This window comes from Falco peregrinus, chromosome 2 (assembly GCF_023634155.1).
Source record: "Falco peregrinus isolate bFalPer1 chromosome 2, bFalPer1.pri, whole genome shotgun sequence".
NCBI classification, from domain to species: Eukaryota; Metazoa; Chordata; class Aves; order Falconiformes; family Falconidae; genus Falco; species Falco peregrinus.
Window position 1 is genome coordinate 69,448,308 of NC_073722.1, and position 24,386 is coordinate 69,472,693.

Genomic DNA, 24,386 nt, shown 5'->3' on the forward strand with positions numbered 1-24,386 from the left:
TGGCTGTTGTACTTTCTGCTTGTACAGAGCTCAGAGCAGGGATTTGAACCTGCCTCCTTGAGAAGCTTCTTTGGTCTTAAGCTGTTGGCTGTACTGGGAACATGCACATCTCAGAATACTGAGAAATTTTTCATACCTAAATCTAAAAATTTGAAAAGCTAATTTGGTGCTTACAAATCCTTTCCTAGGAGCTTGGTTAGCTCAAAGCCTTCATGTTTTTGAAAGCAACTTTTGTTAGTGCTATGGTATTTAAAGTGTATAGTAAGAATGTAGCTGTAGAATGTCCTAGCTTAATCCCACAACCACTAGTAAAAAATACTACTCAGGGCCCTCAGATGCGTTAATGATTGAAATTTGATAAAGTGTATGTGTTGATTCACAGATGCAGTTAATATTTTTGCTATTATGTCCTCAGTAATCCTCATGTTACTTGTCTTCAGTATGAGGATGAGTTACTCGGTGTCAGTCCATCGGCTGTTTGATGGTTTGTTCTTTTCCCATTGAGCCAGCCTGTTCTCAGAAAGCTGATGTTTTTATTAATATTAGTAGTTTAGTGGTTAGAGTAATTGTAATTGCAGATCAGCTGGTAACTGATAATTCTTTTCTCTTTTGACAGACCTGGGAAGATCCGAACCATACAGATAACATTACAGGATGTTGTGGGGATAATGATCCTATTGATGTTTGTGAAATAGGTTCAAAGGTTTGTCTTCATCAGGATTAATTTAATTTGTCAATGTTAATTTAAGAATTTGGGAACCACTTCTGGAAGGAGTTGGGCAGATGGAAAACAAGAAAAGGTAGTAATAGTCTCAGGGGATAACAGAAGTATGAAGAGAGGATCTCAGGAGGGAATAGGTAAGAAAATGGTGGACTTTTTAAAAAGGAGAGGAAAAAAAGCAGGATTTGGTAAAGTCTGTGTACTGGAAAAACGGGAAAATAAGAGAACATCACCCTGAAGTTCTGTGGCTGGATGGTGAGTTTTGGGTGAAGGAGGAGGAGTTTAAGATTTCTGGGGAAGGAAAAGATTTCTTTTTTTTTTCCCTTGTTAGCAGTACGGAGCTAGGAATAGGTTTCTGAAAGATGAAGTAGTATGGTAGTGTCTCATGCACAAAAAATTACAAGGTCAGAACCACAAAGGAGGTGAGTTTGAGTTTTCTCATAGGTGCAGACAAAAGTAGATCCCTCTTGCCTAGACAAGACAGGAACCTGTTGCAGAGTTATGAGATACATAGTGGATAGATGAAAAAGAGGTGCAGCAAACACCATTATTAGGTATGGTGGAAAGGTTTGGCTCACTGAAAGAAAATTTTATGTATCTGGAGGCAGCAAAGAATGGAGCAATCCTCTGTGGTATCAAAATGGGGGTTTAAAACAGATGAGTTTGGAAGAGGGATCTCTTGTGATATTTTAGGTAAGGGGAAATTTAATTGATGACCTCAATGAAGGTGTCTTTATTTGAGAAAAGGAACCTAAAACTTGAATTTTAAGGGATCCAGAAAGAGTTCTGAAGGGAGTATTAGCTGGTAGGAAGTAAGTTCCCCCAAAAAATGCAAAAAAGAGTTGCGCTGATACTTTTGGGGAAGGAGTGTGTGTTTATATGTATATATTTGAGTCAAATGTAAGGAACAGAAAGAGATAGACTAAGACCAGGAGTTGAGAAAGTAGAGATTCAAGAGGCAGGAAGGAGTTAAAAAATGAGTATGAGATACTTTTGAGTTGCAGTTTGGGGTGAACATCAAGAAGGTGTGGAAGAACTAGGGTAGAAGAGAAGGAAAATTCTTCTGGCTTGTTGTTTACTTAAATGCTGACTGGAGAATTGACGGTTGAAGAATAGCAGTGGTGGGAGAAAGGCTAGTAATGTTAAATACATGTGTACTGGGTTTACAGATCTATCTTGCAATTCTGTTAGCTGCGGGCTAAAAATGCAGCCTGTGAGGTGAAAGAGAAATTCTACTTAGTGTTTTCCAAATGTTTGTGAGATTATGTTCTGTTTCAGATTCGTTCTTCTGGTGAGATTGTTCAGGTGAAGGTCTTGGGTGTTTTAGCTCTTGTTGATGAAGGAGAGACAGATTGGAAGATAATTGCTATCAGTGCGGATGACCCAGAAGCTCAGAAAATCCACGGCAAGTATTTTTACCTTTCTTAATGCAAGTTACGTCAGTAGCTTGCACAGTAGCTACTCAGTTGTAGCTGAGTTTAGACCACCCAGGCCAATAAAAGGCAGACATCAGAAAGGGAAGACTATTTTTTTGTTGTTTAAATCTGGTACTTCCTTCAAGGAGGGCATATGTGGTTTCATACTAAGCTTTTGAAAAAGATTGACTTGGATTTTCAGGAGAACCTGTCATGCAGAAAGTCTTTTGACTTCTGAAACACAACCACCTTAGAAAGTGACCTCTTAAAATTACAGGCTTATCTCCTGTGTAATTGTGCATATTTACCTACTGCTGTTTTGCTTGTTGAAAGTGTTTGTTCCTTTCATACTTGCAGGCATTGCGTTGCATTCTGAAAAAGGCTGCACATTTCCAATGTTTTGTCACTTGTAACTGGGTTACTTCCAGGGTTTGTTACCTAGTATGGATGATTAACTTTCACCTTTTAGCTTGAAAATTTTGAAAGTAAACTGCTAATGCAGCTCACCCTAATATCAGCCTTGATGATGACTAGCAGTGCAGGGGGAAATATCCTTTCCAGACTGGTCCTCCTTGTGACCATGCTTTTGGTATCCAAATAGAATTCAAGTACTAAAATGTATGCAAGTAGCATGTGAGGTGGAGTTCTGCTTGCAGATTCCCATGAGAAGATGATACAGATGTGTTAAAACTGCAGGGAGTTAAGTTTTTACAGCACAGGTAAAGTGCAGCTTCTCTCTGAATAAATGGAGGTTCCCTTCCTCAAACACAGTGTTACTGGGAATCATGAGAATTAAGTGAGGAGGTTTGTGTAAGACAGTGATTGTTGTGAGACCAAAACCCATATGTCATCAGGTATGTATGATCAGAGCCTGCCCTTTGTTGGTAGGGAGCACTAAGGCACAGAGTGGCCTTCCTGTAAGAATAGGGCATAGGGCTATCCAGTGGTTTTGTAAGTAATTATTGCCATTGAGGCTTTTTCCTGATTTCTGAATGTAAAGCAAGTATATCACTGGGCTGGCCCTTCATTCTCAAGTTCTCTTGCAGGTTGCTTTCATGTGGAGAATACTTGGCTTGTGGGGGAAGAAGGGGATAAGAGGAAATGAGGAAAAGGAAACTCTTGGGTTGATGTTGATTAAAGTAATTGGACAGATTAATTACTACATAGTGTTTATGACTTTACTTTGACAGATATTAAGAAGTTCTGCTTAAGGAAATAGTAATAGTTTGCTGTTAATGTTAGTATCAGTTTGAGCCTCTGTAATGTGCAGTAAAATGCAATATAAGTGTCAGTAGTTAAAAGACAAGTAATTAGCACTTTATTTCTATACATTGTTCTGTTTAACTCTTACCCTTTTTCCTTAACAATTTCTGCAACAGTTTTATCAGAAAAGCTGGTGTGAGAATTTGAAAGGAGTTCACTAACTAGGGACAAAATTGGGACAGTTTATGTCACTGGGTTAAGTAACTCTATTTGAAAGCCCTCTGTTTTGTTTTGGTTTTTCAGGTAATGACTGATTGGTCAGCTGTGTTACAGCTTTAGTTTGTTTGGGAGGGGAGTAAGAGTTTTAGTCTTGTTTTAACAAAAAAGAAAAAAGGCAGGGGGGAATGCATAAACCATTGTCTGTAGTTGATTCCTGTGTACATCCTTTCTTATCAGAGAAAGGTGCAAAACTTCAAGAGGAGAACTGTTCTTCTGAGGTTCAGAGAAGTACAGAAATATGTATCCAATTTAATATGATTTCTCTTTGTGATTGGAGTTGCAGTCCAGGATTTACAAAAGAAAAGAAAAAGGAGTGGGGGAAAAAGAGCCCCCATCTGCTTTCACAAAACATGACTAGCTTTGCAGTGTTTAACAGCAATCCTTCTTCAGTCTGAAAACAAACAAATCTGTTGGAGTAGGCAGTACAATATGTCCTTTTATACTTGTTTTCCCCCCTTCCCAAATATGTTAATTATTTCAGCATAAAGGGATAGCAGCTACAGATAAAACTGGTATCTCCCTCGGTAATTGACGTGCTGCTGTGTTATGGTGGTGGCCTCCTAGGGAAAGATGAGACTAAGTGTTGCCTTCTAAGTCTGCCCAGTAATTTTTATATCGTTTGTTAAACATTTTGAATTGGACTGAGAATCATCACATTTGCTTTCAGCTGAGTATGTGCACAGCCCCCAGTGAACATTTGGAAAAGATAATTCCGAGACACCAGAGCGGTGATTACTTGCAAACCCCATCCTGAGCCCGCACAGTGTGTTAACTCTTCTTGCTGCTTTAAGCACACCCCAGGTACTCTGTATATTCTCCTTCTGGGATTGTGATCGTTCTCCTAAGTGCAATTGATTTTTTTGAGACTTCACAGAACTTAAAACTGAGCAGTCCCAACTTCTGAACAGTTCTCATTGTTTATTCATAGCACTCCACTGTACTGTGTCCTGCAGGCATTTATTGATAAATACTGGTTTAAATTGGAAACCCTGCCTAGAACTCTCTCTTTCACACAGAGCAATGAGAAACTCTAGTTTATAGTGACAATACCCAGGAATAATAAGCAGTGCTTAGCACCTGTTCGACTGGGAACTGTGTCGTCCATGGGAATAGCAAGGGCTTAGTGTCTTTTTGGACTGACTTGTGAAGGTAATCTGTTTGAAATTATAGTGCTTAATACTGGTGGGCGTGGGGATAATATCACTCCGAATACAAGATGTATGTCAGATGCAAGTATCTATGACAGAGTTTCTTTATGTCAGTGAGATCTGTCTTTGTGGCAACCTGAAAACCACTGTGGTGTGTTTCTGCTCAGGCAGTTTCAAGGTAGATGGCCATTAGCAGGCCAGTAAAGCAACATCAGATCAAGCAAGTGTGGGAAATGGCCTAATAGCTCCCTGCACACTCAAACACTAAATATTGGTGGTGTAATAGGCCTGGCTGTGTTTTTGCTGCTGTTGTTGCTTTTTGTTTGTGGTGTGTTTTTTTTTTTTTTTCTTTTTTTTTGTAAAATACTAGCCATGAGAAGCAACAAATTCTTGGACTGGAAGGACTGCTTGTCTGCTTATGTCATAATTTGGATAGAATTTAATGTATTGAAATTCACATACATACTTGATGTGCTTTACAATGTTGGGCTTAGAAAGGATGAGCATCTTCCATGCTGCAGTTTGGTCTAAATGTATATGGCATCTTCACGTTGGACAAGAGGTTTTGAATATCACTGGCAATTGAAACAGGAAGTGTGTTTGAAACAGCTTATGAAAAGTCCAGCTCTCAAAAGGTCATCTTACCTTCCCTGAGCAAATTGGATGAATAATGGATGGCATTTTGGAGGTGTTTTACTGGCCTGGAATCTCAGTAGCCATTTTTTGCTGTTGCTTACTGGAAAGATGACTGGTTGTATTCTGCAGCAGTTGGTGAAGTCTGCCGGCTTTCTTGCACTATCATTTGCTGGCACTGGTATAGTTAACTGTGCTATCTTGTCACGCTTCTTTTCCAGCATGCAACTTGAGATTGGCTTTGTGAATTAAGTGATCAAACCCTAAATGGCAAAAACAAAGCATATGGCATACTTTGTACCATATATTTTTATAGATCCTTGCATGAGAGTGTATTTATATGCATAGAAGCAGAGAGGCCCTGAAAACCTTTGTTGTGGATTTGTGTAAGCATTCAATATAAAGAAATTAATTATCTGTACTGAGGCTCCCCTCCAACCCCCTCACACCAGGCTGCACAAAATACACCAAATGCCTTTATATGGAATGTTGCTGCTGCTTCCTGTAAATGTTTATAAGATGTTATTAAAAACATATGTCCTCTCTTCCCAGAGACCTTGTTTAGAAAGCTTGCTGCAAGCATGTTGTTTTAGCTTTGCTTGCAAGAAGCAGCATCTGTTGTACTAAAAACAGTAGTTTGGTACAAATGCTTTTGTTGCTGTCTTGCAAAGCCAGATAGAATTGGGATCTGCGTTTGCATTGGCTCACTCTATTGACAAGAGAGCTAGCAGTGGTTGTTTGTGCCAGCCTTCAGAGATTTTTCCTTATTGAGACTAAACTGCACACTTAATGTGATTAGCTATCTTTTTTTTTTTTTTTTTTAAACCCTTGGTGCTTAACTTTGGTGCCCAGAAAAATGTGACCTATGGTTGTATGTAGGCAGTATAAAGACGTTACCACCTAAAGCCCAGTGGGTACCTGCTGATAATATACCTGCAAGAGCTGCTTGTGGGAATGAAACCGCATTAGGCCAGGTGCGTGCTTGCTACTCCCATACTTGCTAAGCCCTTTTTGACATCAGTGTGAGTACGTAGTTGTGAGGGAAGGTAAGCAGTCAGGGTCAGAAGGAAGTGTCTTAACAGTGTCTACTGTGGGAAAGACATTTAAGTGGTTTTTGGTGTGTTTTTGTTGTTTGTTTGGTTTAAATCATATATCACTGTACTGCTTATCACGATCTATTATTTTACCTTTCTTTACTTAGTCTTTTGTTCTCAGAGTATATTTTTCTCCTTCTCCCCCTGATATCCAAAAGATGCTGTTTGGATTTCGGAATGGAGGGCAAGCTGTCTTTCAAGCTTTTCTATGGCAGCTTGTAAGGAACTGAAGACATGGCTGTTGTGGATGTGAGAGCTCCTGTTTTCCTTATATTTTGTGCTTCGTGCTGACTGCACAGCAACAGGATCAATTTATTCTTGCGCACACACACATACACGTTTTTCCTGCTGCTTGCCCCCAAGCAATGCATTATAATATAGATATTTTGGTTGGGTTTTTTTTTTCTTTCAACCATTTAAGCTTCATATGGTGCCCAGTAGCTGTCCTTCATAATAAAGAATAGTGAAGTGAAGCATGGGGATGAAGGAAAGTAACTTGCAAGGACCAAGGAAATAAAAGTAACCGCTGTCCCCCTTCTTAAGTCCTCAAAAAGAGAATATACAGCAGCCAGTACTTTAGGGGTCATATAATGCTGTAGCCTGATTCTGTGTAGTCATTGTACCTAGGCAAGGTATCTTCCAGTAGAGAATGTGAAATTCAGAGACATGATTCTGTCCGTGAAGGTGGTCATCCCTGTCTTAAGGAGGTAAGGAAAGGCTGCCCCAAAGCCTATTCTAATATTTGAGTCCTTTAAAGAAATAAAACCAAGGCCTGTAAATAAGGAACAACAGGTGGGGAGGGGCCCAAGTGTCAGTTTGTAGACAGACACTTTTGGTGAATGGTTTTTATGGGAATAGGAGACAAATAACCAAGTAGGAGGAGTGGAGAAGCAGAGTTAGGAGAGAAATTTGCTGGAACAGGAACCAGAAGAAAGGACCAGCAGTCTGAGAAAGTATTTAAGTAGTGTCTAGACATGGAGGTCTGGGGTTCATTCACTGCTGGAAGCCAAGGAAGTTGCTGCAGCAGCCTAGTTTGCTTTACAGACCTGAGGAGATACTGTCTCTTCCAACAAGTACTAGAACTTGTGAGTTCAAACCTCTCAAGGGGAGGAGATTACAAGGGCTCAAGATGGGAGAATGGTCCCACACTTGGAGTGAACAGGATGATATACTGTAGCCCTGAAACCAGTTTGAATTGGAGCTGCAGTTTTATTAGTGCCCAAATGAAGCATCCAACCAAGTCCCCACCCTTTTCTAAATCTTTTCTTCTTGGTTGGTCTCACCCACCCATCCCAAGAAGTGAAAGACTTCTTGTACTCTTAAAGCATGTATTCAGCTAGAAGTCCTGCCTCTAGCATAGCCTTATGTGCCCTTGCTTTTTTCTGGGATTCTGCCAATGAAACTCCCTAATCTTCTACAGGCAGATGGCCAGCAGCCAAGTGCAAAATGTGTTTTACTTCTGAGTCCATAAACACGTAGCCCTATTAAGTGTGTGCAGAAGCAAAAATTTACATAAGGTTCTTCAAAGTTTTATGTTTTATTCCTTGGGTAGTGTGTGATCCAGTGGAATTTGGGAGTGGCATCTATGAGATGCCTATGAACACTCGGCTTATCTTCTCACATAGGTTTGGTCACACAGTTCAGTCCATGTGTCATCTCTCTTGGTGGTCTACAGAGAATTGCATTGTCTGTAGCACAAGGCTTGTTCCCTTCTCATACTGTCCTTTTTAGAAATACTTGAATGTCTTCGTTCAGGTTCACAGCCTAGATCTTTAAAAAGACATTTAGGCACTCAAAGATGGAAAGCACAGGACTAGGTGTCAATTTTGAAGACTAAGCACTCTGAAAATCTGGTTTAGAGGACTGGATAGACAGAAGAGTATCTGCTAGGAATCACTGCCAACCAGGAGATGTCAGTTAGTGAGGCATATCTATGGCAGAAGAGAATGAAGTAACCAAGCAGTACTGGGAGAGAGCAAGAGGGAATTGAGAAGGGAGAAATCAGCAACTGACTTGCGAAAACACCAGAAAAAGAGAATAACACCATGGGAAGTGGGCAAAGTGAAGTTACGAAAAAGCTGGAAGACTGCATGCAAAGTACAGCAATAAAAAGTCAGCTCCCATTTCCATTAGAAGTGACATTAGGAGGGAAATAGATGGAAAGAGAAGGATTACACCAGCTACAAAAAGTACTTTGCTTCCAGAAAGGACAAATTCCTTTATTGTATCAAAATCAATTAAAATTGTGTTGAAGGCTTTTCCATGTAAACATATTGCCAGAGAGTTAATTTGCCAAGGGGGTGATAGGACCACTTTGTTGCAAGTGACAGAACTGATGGTAGTCTCACAGGACAACCTGGTAAAATTTGATAGGCGCAGCAGAAGTGAACATTTAAGATCATGAACTGCGCCTTTGCTATAGTAGTATAGCCCTTGAGCAGAATTACTGTGTGACTGTTTAATCTCTCTGTACCCACTGTGGCAGTGTTCATCTCTGCCTCCCAAGGGTGTCCTGCAAATGGCATGCATTCCTCTTTGTGTCCCGTTCCATCTTTGCACAGTAGGATTATAGAGGTAAAGGTAGAATTGACTTATCACTGTGAGTATGCAGATATCACGGGGTTATCAGTAGAGTTAGTGTTTAGTGCTCCTGGCACATACCTGTCTTGTATCTAATGGCCTGAATTTGGAAGTAATGTGAGCAAAGGGATGCCTTTAACGTAATTTTGAGAAGTCAAGCCTGTATTTTGTTTTGAGGTGCTGGTTTAAAAATCCATATGTTGAAATTGTTTTTACTAGCTATTCTTTCATTATCAAAAAATGCTTTTAGTCCCTGCAGTTGCTGGGGAAAACAATTACCTCACTGAATAATCTTAAGTATTGCAAGAGATACGTATTGAGATGAAAGCCTATAAATACAGAATTTTCTTCCTCTCCTGTCAGAAGTATGGTCCTTTTAATCATTGTCCCTTTGGGCCTTCATTAACGAAGGGCAGGAGGCAACTGGTTTACCTGTTCAGCGTGGTTGTGAAAGCGTAAGATATCAACTATGGGCACCTGATGTAATGAAGTGAAGTTCCGCGATGACTTTGAAAGTGCTCAGTGAAATCAAATTGTTTGCAGATCCTTTATGAGACTTTAAAAAATGAATGTTACAAAAACTGTGAGTAAAAATGACCAGTCCTTTTTTTTTTCCATTTTTTTTTTTTTCTTTTTAATTTACAGATATTGACGATGTTAAGAAGCACAAGCCAGGTTATCTTGAGGCTACAGTTGACTGGTTCAGATTATATAAAGTCCCTGATGGTAAACCGGAAAATCAGTTTGCTTTTAATGGAGAATTTAAAGACAAGGTGAAGATAATCCAAAACTAAAGATGCATCATTCTGTCATGTAGCCTCTTTAATACATCATAGACTTTTTGGAATTGTAAAGGATGAGGTTTTAACAAAAAGAATTTTTATAGGAGGGATCTTTGAAAAAGATTTATTAGGCTAGGAATAAATAATCTTTGCTGCCTTCCATTTTATTCAGGGAAAATGCATAGTTTATTAACGGAAGTCAGTAAAAAGCCAAACAAAACCAAAACATTCAGTCCTAATCCTGATGAGACTTACACACTTATCTGTGCATTTGTAGTTTTTTTTCACAGCATTTTCATTCTTACTGTCAGAGGAGTGAACAAATAGTCTTTTCAGGTATTTTTTCGGTCCTGATTTGATAAATTTTCCTGACAATTTTTTTAAGGCCATGCCATTTAAGGCAGACAATGGGTTGCAGATTTTTTCATATTTGGTATTTGCTCAAGGTGTACTTCTTCCTGGTAGTTCTATGTGAAAACATTTGAACTGGTTTTGGCTTGAAGGCTGAAAAAATATTTTCTCTTTTTTTAGAAAATGAATGGTGTTTTCAACTACCTACAGTAAAAATGGCCAGGGTTTGAAAGGAGAGTGGACCTGGGAATAGACCTCACTGAAGAAAATACCTGGATTTTTCCAGAGGAAATTGGGTGTGATTTGAGTAAAAGTGATTTGCAAATCATGTATTGCACACTCTCTGTAGACTATTTTTGGCAAAAGTGTCACAGGTTCCTGTTGAATGATGCCCGTGTGTCAGCTAGTTCAGCCTTGCTGTGTGCTGTCAAAGTTATAAAATGCCTTCTAACCAGCACAGGCAACTTACATGTTTTGTCTGGTTAAAGAGATGCTCTGACTCCCCTCTGCACTAGAACTGTCTTTTAAATCAATCCAGTGTAGAGTTGTAAGGCTTGATAACCTCATCTCTCTCCCCTGTTCTCTCAGGAACTGCTTTTAGAAATTGTCCTGCTCTGTAATGCAGAGTGTCACTCTGTAGTGACAGTTTAACAGTATATCCCTGTCAGGCCATTGGAGTTCAGGCTTGAGGCACTAAATGCCCCAGGATAGCTGGTGTGGAGCACTTGAATAATTCTCCAACATTTCTAGAGACCCAGAATGTGGGGCGGCAGCTGTTGGCTATGCTCCAGCAGCTCTGGTGAAGTTCACAATGTTCCAGTGGCATTTTGCCAAGTCTCTCCTTCTTAGGAAGTGTGCATGTTCTGTTGGCAGCTTTTTGCAAGCCAGTCTAGATATCATCATCTGGACAGGGAGGGCTTATTTTACTTTATTTTTTAAAAAAACTTTCTCATCCCTACCATGCCCCCAATATTACTTTTGTTTAAAACAAACAAAAACTGTTAAGCAGCTGACATGTTACGTTGTTGCAAATGCTTAAGTATATGATTGGGCAATTAATGAAGTAAATGCAAATTTTGCCACTAGAGGGGAAACCTTAACTCTGACCTTGATGTGTATGTGTGACAGAGGAGTCGTAGCTGACACTTTGTCCCATTTAGGACCTGGTACAGTTTTCTACAACTGTAGGTGTCTGCTTAGCATCTAGTGCTGATTTATTTGTGCAGCCTTCATGTTTTCTGGCTGTGGACCAAGGGAAAGTCCTGAATGTGTTGCCACTGTATTTGACAGATAGTGAAGTTTGTTTCTTTTCATAAAAAGGGTGTTATATTTTACAGAAATTGAATGAGGCCTTGAAGGAGGGCCCTTTAAAAAAAACAGATGAAAAGTATGTTTTACTAAACTAGTTCTGTGACTTTTTTTCTGTTTAATAGCATTTTAATGCATAAAACTTTTCCTTGATGTAAACTAGGATTTTGCTGTTGAAATTATTAAATCCACCCATGAACACTGGAAAGCTTTGCTTCATAAGAAAGCTGAGGGAGGTACTATTAAGTGGTAAGTGTCCAGTCATGTCTTTTCTTCTTTGTCTTTTGCTAGTGCTGGTGGTATTCTACATGTGGCAGCTGTGCATGAGCTGCTTAGAATTTTTACTTTGAGATGACAGAAATACTCATGGTTTTGATAATTGATAATAGACTATGATTGACTAATTGCACCTTGTATGATAATGACTTACTGGTAAGTGGTTCCAAAAACATACTGATCATATAAAAGTGATATAGATTAACTTTAGGAAAATGGCCCCAGAGTGTGTGTTCAGTATCATTTTGGGAGAATCTTGGTATTCAGTGTAAATCCTCTTGTCACTGTTTATTCCATCCTTCAGTGCTGCATTGCTGTGCTGCAAAATTCTTTAGCAGCTTAGCATTCCATATTTTTTAGTTGTTGTCTGGAATGAGAGAGCCAAATTACTGTTTTTTATTAGCCTTTGGCCTGATCTAAATTAAAATGGACTTTTATTAAGCTCTCTGGACTGGTTTGCATTGGCAATTCTGGCATCAGAGGTCCTGAAAAGTAGGCAGGTATCTTCGCCTGGTGCTTTCCAAGAACAGTAGATTGCCTACCGTTAGCTGAAACCAGAGGGCAAAGGCTGTGGGGAAAGGTGTGCTCAGATAGTTGCTGTTGTCTTCTACTTTATTGGGAAAAAGTGACTTTCTTTTTCTTGGAGCTGTTTGAACACCGTAGCAGTTGGCCAGGTTGGTAGTTCTGTTTTAGCATGATAGAAATACGGTAGGATAATATTAAAATTTTGGTCTTGATTATTTCAGAAGTGCTTTGAGGTTCATGTTGGCGAAATTAAAAAATAATTAAAATTGCAGTCTTACTTTGAGGAATTGAACTTGTTGCTGTTTACTCTTTAGGACTTTGAAAACTCATGACCAAATTCACTTTTGGTGTGAAAGGATATCTATAGGGAAAGATCTCTGCAAAGTACTTGGTCCCAGAATTTGCTCTCTGGAAGCAGTACAGGTGTCTGCTGCTTTATGTAGGAGCAGAGTTTTGACTTGTGTTTTTTCTTCCTCCTTGCTACATACTGCAGGCAGGTTACTGCAAACCAGGGGTGATCTGCCACAGAATCTGCCTGTCCTTCAAGGCACAAGAGACAGGGGGATAGTCACGCTGTTTGTGCTAGCCATCTAGGTGTTTTTTCAATTCCCTCAGGAAGTGCCAGTTTATCTCTATTGACTTTGTGGGGGGATTTAGTTTAACTGTGGTCCCCTGAACTGTACCCAAGTGAGCTGCCAAAAGCTCTGAGTGTGAGCACTGCTTGTATTCGTATAGAACATAGAGCCTAAACCCCCCCTCAAATCCAAAGAAACAAAGAACACCCCTCCACGCCCCTGCTCTCTTCCAGCATTACTGGTTACTTTTATGTTTTTTACTTCCTCATTTCTTGCAGATACACATTTCTGAGCTCTATATGTGAAGGTGTTTTTTTCCATAGGTACTCAATAGTGTGTGTGTGTGTGTGTGTGTGTCTCTTTTCCACTGATTGATAAAATGTGTATTTAATTTTGTTTTTCAGCACAAATGTTCTGGTGAATGGCAGTCCGTTTTGTTGCAGCGAAGAGGATGCCCGAATGATTGTGCAGTCGGTAAGGATAATCTGTACTTTTTTTCTCCCCCCGCTTTTTTTTTTTAAGTGATTAATAGGAAAAGAAGATTAAGAGCTCCAAAACTGAAAGAAAGTAGCTAAACTGAAATGGTCCTTAAATAAAAATTTTAGGCATAAAGTAAAAGGAAGAGCACAAAGGTTGTGGGGGAAATGTAAGCATTATAATACAAACCTTTCATTGCAGTGGTCCAATTGTGCTTTCTGGCAGGTTCATTGCTGTTCTGGTGGGGGTTTTTTGTTTTGTCTTTTTTTCTCCCTCTGCAGTGCTGTTTCTTCTGATCCTAAATAGCAAGATGGACTGCTATTTGTATCTAGCCTGCTGTCTTCTCTGTCTCCCCTGTTGCCATGAGTTACCACCCAGTGTTAGAACTCATTGACTAGCTGACTGTAGTCCCTAATCACTAAAGGGATCCTTTGTTTGTCTACTTGCATAATTAAATGCATTGCTGTAAGAGAGGGGGATGCTTTTTTGAATGTTTCTTAAAGAATGCCTGTCATATTCTGAAAATTAACATAAAATGAAAACATGCAGGTTTCCTGTTCAGGCAAGAAAAATGTCCTGCAGGTCTGATGCTTTCATGTGCAAATGCTAGTGGAGGAGAATTTCTTCCATTTTAAAATTTGCTAGTTTGGATGCCAGAAATGAAGCAAAGTTACCAGAAATTACATGGAGAAAAGAACCCCCAAGTATTACTCTTTTTTTTAATTATTATTATTATTCTTGGTTTTATTTTTAACATATGCCATGACTGAGACTGTGCTCGTGACCAAATGAGTGTGGCAGGTATTTTGCACATGTGCATGGCTGTCTGGGCAGCCAGTGTTTTGCCCCAGTAGTCACAGGAATTATGCAAGTTCAGGATGTCATCCACTGTCTGTGCAGGTAACATTCCAACAGCATTTCTAGTAAGAATGTGTTGTCCTTGGTGGTGTTTTGTCACAAGGAAGTAAAACTTGTCAGTTGCAAAGAAAACTTAGTTTAAGTCATAAAGTGTCAAACCTAACTGGTTTTCCTATTCAGGTCTCTTGCTTTCAGGACTTCTTCAAAAGTGTCTTTATGGTTGGCCTTATAAATGTTTATTAATTGGACTGTAAGTTTTAAATGAAAGAAAAACTCATTCTGGAATTCAGATATGTTTTTAGGCATGTCACTCACAGCTATAAAGCATATATTTACCTCCTCTATGTTTTCAAATTTACAGTAACTTTTACTAAGTGTTTAAATGCAATTAAAATTTGAAGTTCAGATGTATTTGGATGATGGCAAACCTGCAAAGGAGTATTTCCTTTTGCTTTCTGTTTCTACTTTGAAGCATGTAGGGTAAATAATTATCTGTTTAAATCGGCAGTATCCATTATTTTGTCTTTTAATAACAAATAAAACTTCCTGGGTTTTGGGGTGGAGGTTAGTAAAAACAAGTTCATAAAATATATTGTATCAAACTTTATTTTTTTTTTATTTTGAGCACTTGCATTCTTATCAGGTATTATCGCTTTCTGGCTTTTAAGTGATACTGGTTTGGGGAAGTTGTCCTTTCCATCATTCTTTTTCAGTTCAAAGTATTTTAATTGTGTCTTTGTAGGGTACTACTGCTTGGTGCTTTTTGGGCAGGGAGAAGAGGCAATACTCTTTTAAATACTGTTCATACTGCGTGCAATTACCAATCTATGATAAATAAAAAAAGTAAAATGCTCTTGAAATATGAATGGTGGACACTCTAAATATAAGCAGGGAGGTTGACCTGCATGTTTTAAGCACGTATCTTTTTGTCTAGTATGCTACACTGCCTGCTTTGGTTATTAGTTTGAAAGAGATGAACACCTGAAGTGAAAGTACATGAGTGTTGGCTACAGAATCTTAATGGCTGGTGGTAATTTTAAATGAAAGTTGCCTGTGTCTGTCTGGGTGGTTTTTTTGTGTTTTTTGTTTTTATAAACTGAAAGTAGATACATTTTCTTCTAATTTATGTCCATCTATTAATTTCTGGATTGAAAACAGAAGAATGAAAGCTGAGGTAGGGATTTTGTGTGCAAGAACAGTGAGAAATGTATTTCAGCGACTGCAAAATTTCTGAGCTACTTGTGCAGTGAGAGCTGGTACCCTACAATTCTGTCTCCTGGGTCAGACTCAAATATGGAATTTTTGACTGGGTGATAATTGCCTTCAAGCAGGTATATCGAGTTGTTATAAAAAAACCCACCAAACAAACACCAAAACCACAAACCTCAACCAAAAAAATACCCCCAAAAAACCCCACCAAAGGAAAACTCGGTACTGCTATGAAACAATTTTTATGGTGAGCGAGAGACCTATAAGAACCAAAAGGAAAACAAACAAATCCTACCAAATGCTTCCCAAGTTGTGTACTAATCAAAATTTCATACAGATTTTGATTGGGTAATTCCCAAGATAGTCCTGTTGATTTCAGTAGATTTATTGTGCTATTGTTTGACCTTTCATTATTTTACAGATACAGGACTAGAATGTCTTGTCTCCGTTGGGGGAATTTATACTCCACTGAGTTCACTTCTACATGGTGGGCACGTGTACTGTCATCTGTATTGGTGGCAGACTAGGAATGATTCTATAGCTGGTCAAGTTGCCATGTCCCGACAATCCCAAAGAGATAAAAGATAATATGTGCATATGGGAACACATATGGAACATTTGAACCAGCCAGAATTACACCAGCCCCCTGCAACTACAAACCTAGTTGAGTTTTAACACTAGGTGGTAAAAATTTCTAGGGTTCTCCAGCCTTTGCAAATGGTTTGATATCTCTCTCGGCTCCACTGTTAGTGTATGTTGGAAACTGAAGCCAGGAGGAGCAGAGCTTTGTAGCTGAATGTGTTAGTGCCAAGATGTACTATTTATTTCAGGGTTTTAAGTGTTGTCATCTGTAAAACTGACCAGGACAGCCAAACTATTGTTTAACATTAATCCTTGAGAACTGCTTGCTCACTTGCTCTGTGAAGAAGCTACTGAGGACTTTGCAAATTGGAAAATCTCCAAGAAAATCTATATATAGTTAGTAGAGCAGTGGTTCTCAGACTTATCACATAATTTTTCCCTTTATAATACTGGAAAGTGAACTAGGAAAGCTTTGCTAGATGATGTCTCATCTGATAAAATGCAGAACAGTGTCTTGCAGGGGAAAACACTTGGCTCTTCCATATAATTTAAAAAAACCTCCCAACAAAATTTGCATCTGTATATCTAATGATGTGTTTTGAGTAATTCAGATAATTATATAATTATAATTAATATAATATAGAGATAATATAAGCAAGAAAAGTCTGCAAATTGCCTTTCTCCCTACATGTTCTGTGAGGGCATTTCCATTTGGGACTTATTAGAGGCTGAATTTTCTGTTCAGTAGCCAGTTGTGAAACAAAAGATTGATCGGGTTTTTAGTCTGGGATTTTGCTTTGTTTTAAATTATTTTGTTTGGTTTTTAAACTGTGTTCTAGATGGAAAGGGTTGTGTAACGAAAAGACTCCTGGTTCAGTGGGATGAGGTTGTGATCTGTTTGTGGTGGGAAGGTACCGAGTCCTTACCTTAAACTTCCGAAGCAATTATCCCTGAAGTGGCAGGCACCTGCTTGTACATGGTGACGACTGGTTCTCCCTACCTTGTGGGATAAAGCTTTGGATTTGCTGGAAAGATAGGTGATGGTCTGGTGGTAAGGCCTGGAAGACCTGGATTATGTTTGTCATACTGCCACATCCCTTCAGATCAGTCGCTTAATCTCCTTGTGCAGGTGATTATCCTGGGTAAAGTGGGAAAAAGGATATTGGTTTCCTTTTTCCTCCTCATGGGTTTTGACCCACTCTCAGTGGATTGAGCCCTCTGCGTGCTTAGAGGCAGGCAGGCTCGCGAGGGAATTTCACACCAATGGCGCTCGGTCCGAGAGCTGCACTGTGCTAAACCTGGCTCCGCGGTTTCTGGGTCTGCCTGCCTGCCTGCCAGGATACTGCAAAGTTTTCATTATTGTCATCACATGCCGTTAAAGCAGTGGCAGGAAGTGCCACCCTGTTGGTGTGGAAGACATGGGTGGTCACTGTGCAGCTTTGTTCTCCTGAAGTTTCAAACACCTGTAAATGCTGCCTTGGAGGTGGCTTCTTTTTTGCGTTCACCTCAGTGATTACTTGTGGGGTTATCTGCTGGGGTAAGTGGTTGTGTCATGGCAAAAGCCAGCATCCACCCTGGTTTTGCACTTGATTTGTGTGTGCAGGTGAGTGTTGCAGGATTACTTCTGCTGAGATGCTCTTTGCTTCTTTCCCATCAGTTAGGTCATTTGGAAAACTTGTCAGAAGGGCGGTGGAGGATTGTTCTTACGCAAGTAACTAGCATCCTCATCGCGAGGCATGTTTCATCGAGCCAGTGTTAAAACTGGCTTTAGTTTTGTCCTTTAAGTTACAGGACAAGGCATACTGTGTAATACTGCAATTAAATCCTGGTGTATTCAGCTTTGAAATGTCAGACCTACATTTTAAAAACAGTTTGTCACTTCACACAGAACTGAATCCTACTCTGTCAAAATATAATTGTAAGAGAGTATAATCATATGTTTATTTATAAATGTTTGCATATATATAATGTAAAGTGTGTGTGTGCGTATAATCACATGCATACCTTATGCCGAAACTTGTATAGTAATGTAATTGGAAAGGCATTTTCACTCTTTAGTATGTAAACAGCAAATCCTGTTCTCATCAAAATGATATGGTAGGAGATTCCCCTTTAGGTAAGGTGTTAATGTGTCACTCATTAGTGTGTGTGTTTTGTCATTTATGGGCAATTTGTACAGTAGTTGGGGGGAGTGGGCAGGGAGTCTGTAAGGTAGAACATTGTCCTGTGGGGGCAACAGTAAGTTCTGTTTGTGTTTAATACCTCTTGACTGCAGCAGTAAAATAGCTTTGAGTTTGGGTGTTACCTCTGAAACTTCAACCAAATACTGATACATTGGTTTGCTTTTTTCTTGTTTTTTTCTTTTTCTTCTTTTTAGGCACCCATGCATGTGAATGGAGAGTCTGTTTCCCCAGAAGGTACCTTTTTCCCCAAATGCCATACAATTTCTCTAATAATTTGCTTTAAAAATCGACATAAAAATTGTCTTGTTAAAAAAGGTGGTTTTAATGCACATGAGAATGATATTTGTTATATCCTGTCAGACTTCTAATGCCTGTCCCCTGTTAAACAGAACATGAACAGAAATTCATGGGTGGTTTGTGGGAGATTACTTTTGAGTACGAGTTAAAGTATAGCCCACATAAAAAGATAAGACTAAACTTTTCTGTCACTGAAGAGGAACTGAGGAAGTGAGGAACTGAGGAGAGCAAGTGCATTATATTTATCCTTTTTAAAGCAGAAAGGTTCCTTTGCCTTAGTTTTTGTCATTCCTCACAGTAGCTAACTAATCATGTAAACAGCTCCTTTTCCTAGAATTGACCATATTTACTTTTCAGATGTAAGTTCTAAGGACAAAATTCTCTTTTCACTGTTATATGTTTTGTTAACTTGAAAAAACTTCATGTTTTTCTACAAGAAATAAGAATGAATCCTACATGTTCGTTTTTGTTAAAACTTAAGAAAAGATATTTCTACTGGCAGGAACTATAGGGAAGACATACGTGCTTTTTGAGATGGAGTGAGTTAATGGAAACACTAAGAGAAACTTAGTCACGAGTCAAGTTCCAGATTGTTTGCAAAGTAACATCTGTGTAGTCCATGTCATGGGAAAGCAAGCTGTATTCCGTTTGCCCTTATAGGGTATGCCAATAAATAGCATTTATTTACTGAAGCATTACAATCTCAGACCTCTGACAGACAACTGAACATAATCTGTCTGATCTTTGATGTTTTCCAGCGACGGTCACATCAATGTTGTAACTTGTTGCAGGGTGGTTTCAGCCAAACTGTTAAAGTGAGCGGGTACTAGTCTGAGGCCATGCTTTGCACAGGCTGAGAGTAGACCTCACCCAGAAGTACTGTTGTGGGAGAGGAGACAGCTGAGAGAGCAGGATGTTGTTTTTCAAGTGTTTGTGTACGGCCAGTTGTGTAGAACGAATGTCATTCTTTATGTGTATTTTATGTTTTAGTTGATTCCTGGCACTTTTTTCCCAAGTGATCGTCAAAGTGTTCTGAAGCTGCATCATCAAATCTTAAAGGCATCCCTTTTTTGAAGACAGGCAAAAGCACTAATTGTTGGGTTCCTCTTGAAACAACTCTTCAACTTGTGTAAACCTTCTGTCATGTAAATAAACATTGATATTAAAAAATGAGTGTTTCCTTTCTATGTCTGTCTTTGTACAGTGTGGAGCAGAGGGAAGAGGAGGGCTTGCTTGTTTGTTTCTGAGTCTCAGAACTGCAGAATTGATCTTACCCACTCATGAAGTTTAGTATCAAATGAGGTAGGAGACAGGGTGTTTTCAACCTTGTTCTCTAGATATGGGAATAATCCAGTCATCAGGTGCATAGAAGACTGCGTAAATTTACATCTTAGGGCTTGTCTGGCCAGCCTGACTGTAATCCGTTTCAGGTGGACAATAAACTTTATGTAATAGGCCTAACAGTTTACCATGTTCTTTAATACATGACTGGGTGCCTTTCCCTGACTTGTATACACTTTTGTGCCCAGTTCTTTCTGCGTGCTTTGTAAAGTTATGAGCAGACCATACTTGCCTTAGGAAAACCCAACCAAATACAACTTCATTCCAAAGAGTAATTCAACTAGGAAGGGCTAGTGTCATAACAATTGAAGTGAGGATGCATGTGTGCTCTCTCTACTACGTCCTGTTTTGATAACCTGTGTGTTTCGTCACACAGGAAGGTCTTTCCTTATGGAAAGCTTCCATTTTTAGAGTTGTGTATGCCTGAAGGCTTTTGATAGCTCCTCATTCAGTGAATCAACATTAATAAAATGTATAGAACTGAGCTTTGTGTTTTCAGGGTAAAAATATCTACCACTTTTTCTACTGCAGGTTTATATCTGGCCTGTCTGTACCCATGGTGTTCATTAAAAACAAACCAAAAAAAGCTAGCTGTTAAGTAGAAAAAGATGAAATGATGATACAGACTGATAGCTTTATCCAGCTTGTTACTGAGAACAAAGGTGAGAGTTGTCTGCTTTGTATGATGACGGAAACAATATGTTAGTATTGCTGACGCATGATGGAAATGGAAGATATAAAGAACTGGAAAAGTTAGGCTGTGGCTTGCAATAGAGGACTAATTTTTCCTTAGTAAAGTTATTAATAAGAAAGCTTTTGCCTGTGGGAATGGTTCTTTGATTTTAGGAGTTGATTTTCCTGGTTTAGAGACCTTCTGCTAGGATATTCTCTAGCGTATAAGCACCAGTCACTTTGGAGATCTCCATTAGGGCCTCGGCACTTGGGAGTAGATGGAGTTCTCCCCTCTGCATAGAGTTTTATACAGAGTTTAGGAGTGGTATGAGAAATGCAATATAAACCTCAGATATTGTGGACTACTTTTTTTTTTTTTTTTAGTCAAGCGATATGTTACATCCAATGTACACTCAAAGTGCTGATTTACCATACTTTATTTGAGATTTTAGAATTCAAAGAACATGCAGCATTATACTTACAGATATAATGGCCTTTTTTAAAAATAAAGTGTTTCTGTAGTGTCTTGTGTTCATGTGTAGCCTCTCGGATTTCTCTGGTTAGAGGTGAGCTGTAGCAGAGCACAGAACAGCTGCCGTATTTGCCCATGTGGTGGTACATCTAGGAGGCCTTACTGTTTTGTAAAGTGCTTAGGGGCAGCTGGGCAATGAAGCAAACTGTGTAAAATCAAGTTATCTTCCCTATACAGTGGTCACTGCTGTCCTTATCTTTTTGAGAGACAGAATGAAAAGCTGTACACATACGAAAAACAAATATTGTTTACATGTGTATCTATGCTGAACATGCCAAGACTAGGTCAGAAGTTACTTCGTTCTTGCTTCAAATAATTTTAGTATTTTTGGTTTAAAACTGTATTGATGGCACGTGGTTAGGAATTAATGAGGAGTAATAAATTTTGAGATCGGATTAGATGCTGTGCAAGACGACAACAAATAGTACTTGGGAAAGCTGAAAATTGAAATTATGAGAAATGCCTAATATTATCCTAGATTTAAAAATGTTAAAATATTTATTACGTATGGAGTATATAAACAGTTGACTGTCTTGTCTTCAGAGTATTTTCAGCACCTGTTTATGTATAGTTGCTAAAGTTTTTTCCCAAATGGGATAGAAAGATATACTGTTACCTATAGCCTTGCTGCTGAAATGTACTGAATGCTACTGATGTGGATTTCAGAAATGAAGTGTAATGAAATAGCTGTGGAGAGAATGTCTGCTAATAAGAGGATTAGGGAAATGGGACAGAGAAACTAGAATACATTTTTCAGATATCCTCAGGAAAAACAAGTCTGTGCAATAAACGTTTTTTATTTTATTTTGGCTCTTTTCACAGGCTAGGTCTTCTGTTTGTATTGTGTGCCTATATTGTTGTGTTTAAAATCAGTTTATTGTAGTGGGAGGCTTAGTGTAGCGGTGTCCACTTCTCAATAATTTTATGAAAATAACTTTCTTATATCTGATTCTAATATTTCCTGGAGAGATGTCTTGAAGAGAAATCATTTTTTTCTTTTTTTTTCCCCAGGAAATAAGTCCATCTTAACTGTATTTTCTGTGCTGAATATATAATACACATTATGTATATCTTCGAAGGATAACTTTGCATCTTGATTTCCTCTTTTTGTCTGTTTTGGAGAGAAAGTAGAGGTTACTTCTTTTCCCATCTCACTATTGTGATGGTGAAGTTTCTTTTTACATGTGTAAATCATCAGCTCCTGCTTAAAATAGTACCGTTTACTGCCATGGAGTCCACGCTTCAGTCCCTCCAGTGAAAATGGGGTTTGAGTTCTACTTACAGGGAAATAACGTTCATTATTTGTTTTAAGTTTGGAAATCAAAGCATTGTGAAAATAGTATGCTGTCGTCACTGTTAGGATATTATTTACATGCTGTTAGCAACAACGGGCATCCTCCGAAACCCCCCCAAAAGAATAGAAAGTAATTCTGAAGTGTGTTTGGGAGAACTGTTCATAGATGTTATGCAAGGAGGAGCACCTTACTGTAACTTGTGGTTGCCACTTAAATTGACGCTCAAGAGCTACAGCATGCAGCAGTCCTAAACTGATCAAAGTATTATTTCATGCTTCTCTGCTTTTACTGGGCTTGAATCTTTTTAATGGGTTGTAGTTCAGTTTTACTCCAGTCAAAAGACAAACCCAATATTAAGTCAGTAGGGCGCAAATTTTTTTTGTCTGTCCTTGCTGTAAAACTTAAGGTGATTTCCCCGGGCCCTCCCCCCCGCCCCTCCCAGGTTTGATAACCTGGGTTCCTACCCCTGAGGACAAGAGATCTGGGATTTAGGGAACAAAGAGGTGAGAAGTTAGCTAGAAGAGAACAGAAAGAACGGAAGACGCATCTAGGAGGTTCAAGCGAGTAAAAGTAATGAGTAGAACATTAAAAAGGAGTGACCAAAATGTTTTAGAACAGTTTTGCCTAAATATTGCAGCAATGTGTAACAATGCTGGTTTCATGCAACTGAAGAGGTCAGTAGGATGCATTCGTCAATGAAGAAGAACGTTTACCTACCACGCAGGAGTTGCAATTGCTTCGCCAGAAACAGTGCTTTAATCTTTGATCTCCTGAGTAGGGGAAAGCGATAGAAAGCAGCAATTGTATTCATTGTTGAATTGACTTTATGAGAGTCTTTGGGGTTGTGCAGAGGTGACCTGGGTGCTCAGCAATGCTGACTGACTGACCCACATGCAGTTTTTGATTCCTCACAGCAGGATGCTGGATGTATGCTGTGCTCTCTTCCTGAAACTACAGGTGGGGTCTAGAGGGTAGCCCAAAAAAGGCCAAGCTCACTGCTGTAGGTTGTCACTTTGTGCTTATTTGTCAGCTTTGGCTCATTAATTCACTGCTAATTCTTGTGGCAGAAGCTTTTAAGTGTTCTGGAGCTATGGGCAGTATTCAGATAGTGCTGCATGTTTTCTCTCATTCTTGATCTGATAAATTGCAACTGAATCGGTCTTATCAGTGATTCAGTATGCTCAGTCAAAAGTAAGATTTTTGTTGATGATTTGGTCTACTACATCATTTTGGTCAAAAAAGGGTTTCCTATTGTAAGGGAAATTGCAGAAACCAGTAAGAATTCTGTGCATGAAGAATGTGTCTTATGTGCCAGCACAGTGCTGTCTGTTAGCTTTTTCCCTTAGGACATCCTCATAGAGTTTCTAGATTCCTCACAGATGTCACCAAGTTTAATATTAACATGTTTTGTTTATTATCTTTGGAAGAATAATACTTGCATTAGCCAGATATTACAGTACATACGCAAATTTGTGTTCGGTTGCACTCCTTGTGGTTTGCTTCTGTGTATGTGTTAATGCTTGCCTGGAAATTAAGGGGGTTTTCTTCAGATACAAAGATTTGGTTTTGTGTGCGGTGTTCAGTGCTAATCATGGAATCATAGAATGGTTTGAATTGGAAGGGACCTTAAAGATCATCTAGTTCCAGCCCCCTTACCACGGGCAGGGACACCTTCCACTAGACCAGGTTGCTCAAAGCCTCATCCAACGTGGCGCTGAACACTTCCAGGGCTGGGGCATCCACAGCTGCTCTGGGCTACCTGGCCAGTGTCTCACCATCCTCACAAAGTGGTCCTGTAAGCTTCTCTTTCAGGATGAAGAGAGTAAGCGTAGTCACTGAAATGGCTGCACTATGGAGCTGTTATTAGCTTGATGCTCGTTTATTGGTGCGTATATCAGGACATGGATATTGGAATGTTACAAAACTAGTTTGTCTGCTCTGTGTCTGACTGCTGTCTGCTCTGCAATTATACCAGCTACAGGCTGGGGGTTGGGAATGTGTCTTAAGTATTTTGTAATTCACATTTTAAATAAGCGAAGGAGTGAATATT

At 39.2% G+C, this 24,386-nt stretch overlaps 1 protein-coding gene across 1 annotated transcript in view; it reads left to right on the top strand.

The window, feature by feature from the left end:
- Positions 1-19,669, top strand: part of PPA2 (inorganic pyrophosphatase 2) — a 36,364-nt gene extending 16,695 nt beyond the window's left edge. Inside the window, 7 exon segments of the mRNA XM_055794656.1 lie at positions 617-703; positions 2,000-2,126; positions 9,719-9,846; positions 11,678-11,763; positions 13,295-13,364; positions 18,394-18,433; positions 19,487-19,669. Of these exon segments, the coding sequence (XP_055650631.1) occupies positions 617-703; positions 2,000-2,126; positions 9,719-9,846; positions 11,678-11,763; positions 13,295-13,364; positions 18,394-18,433; positions 19,487-19,515 (567 nt within the window). The 3' untranslated portion in view covers positions 19,516-19,669.
- The last annotated feature ends 4,717 nt before the right edge of the window (positions 19,670-24,386 follow it).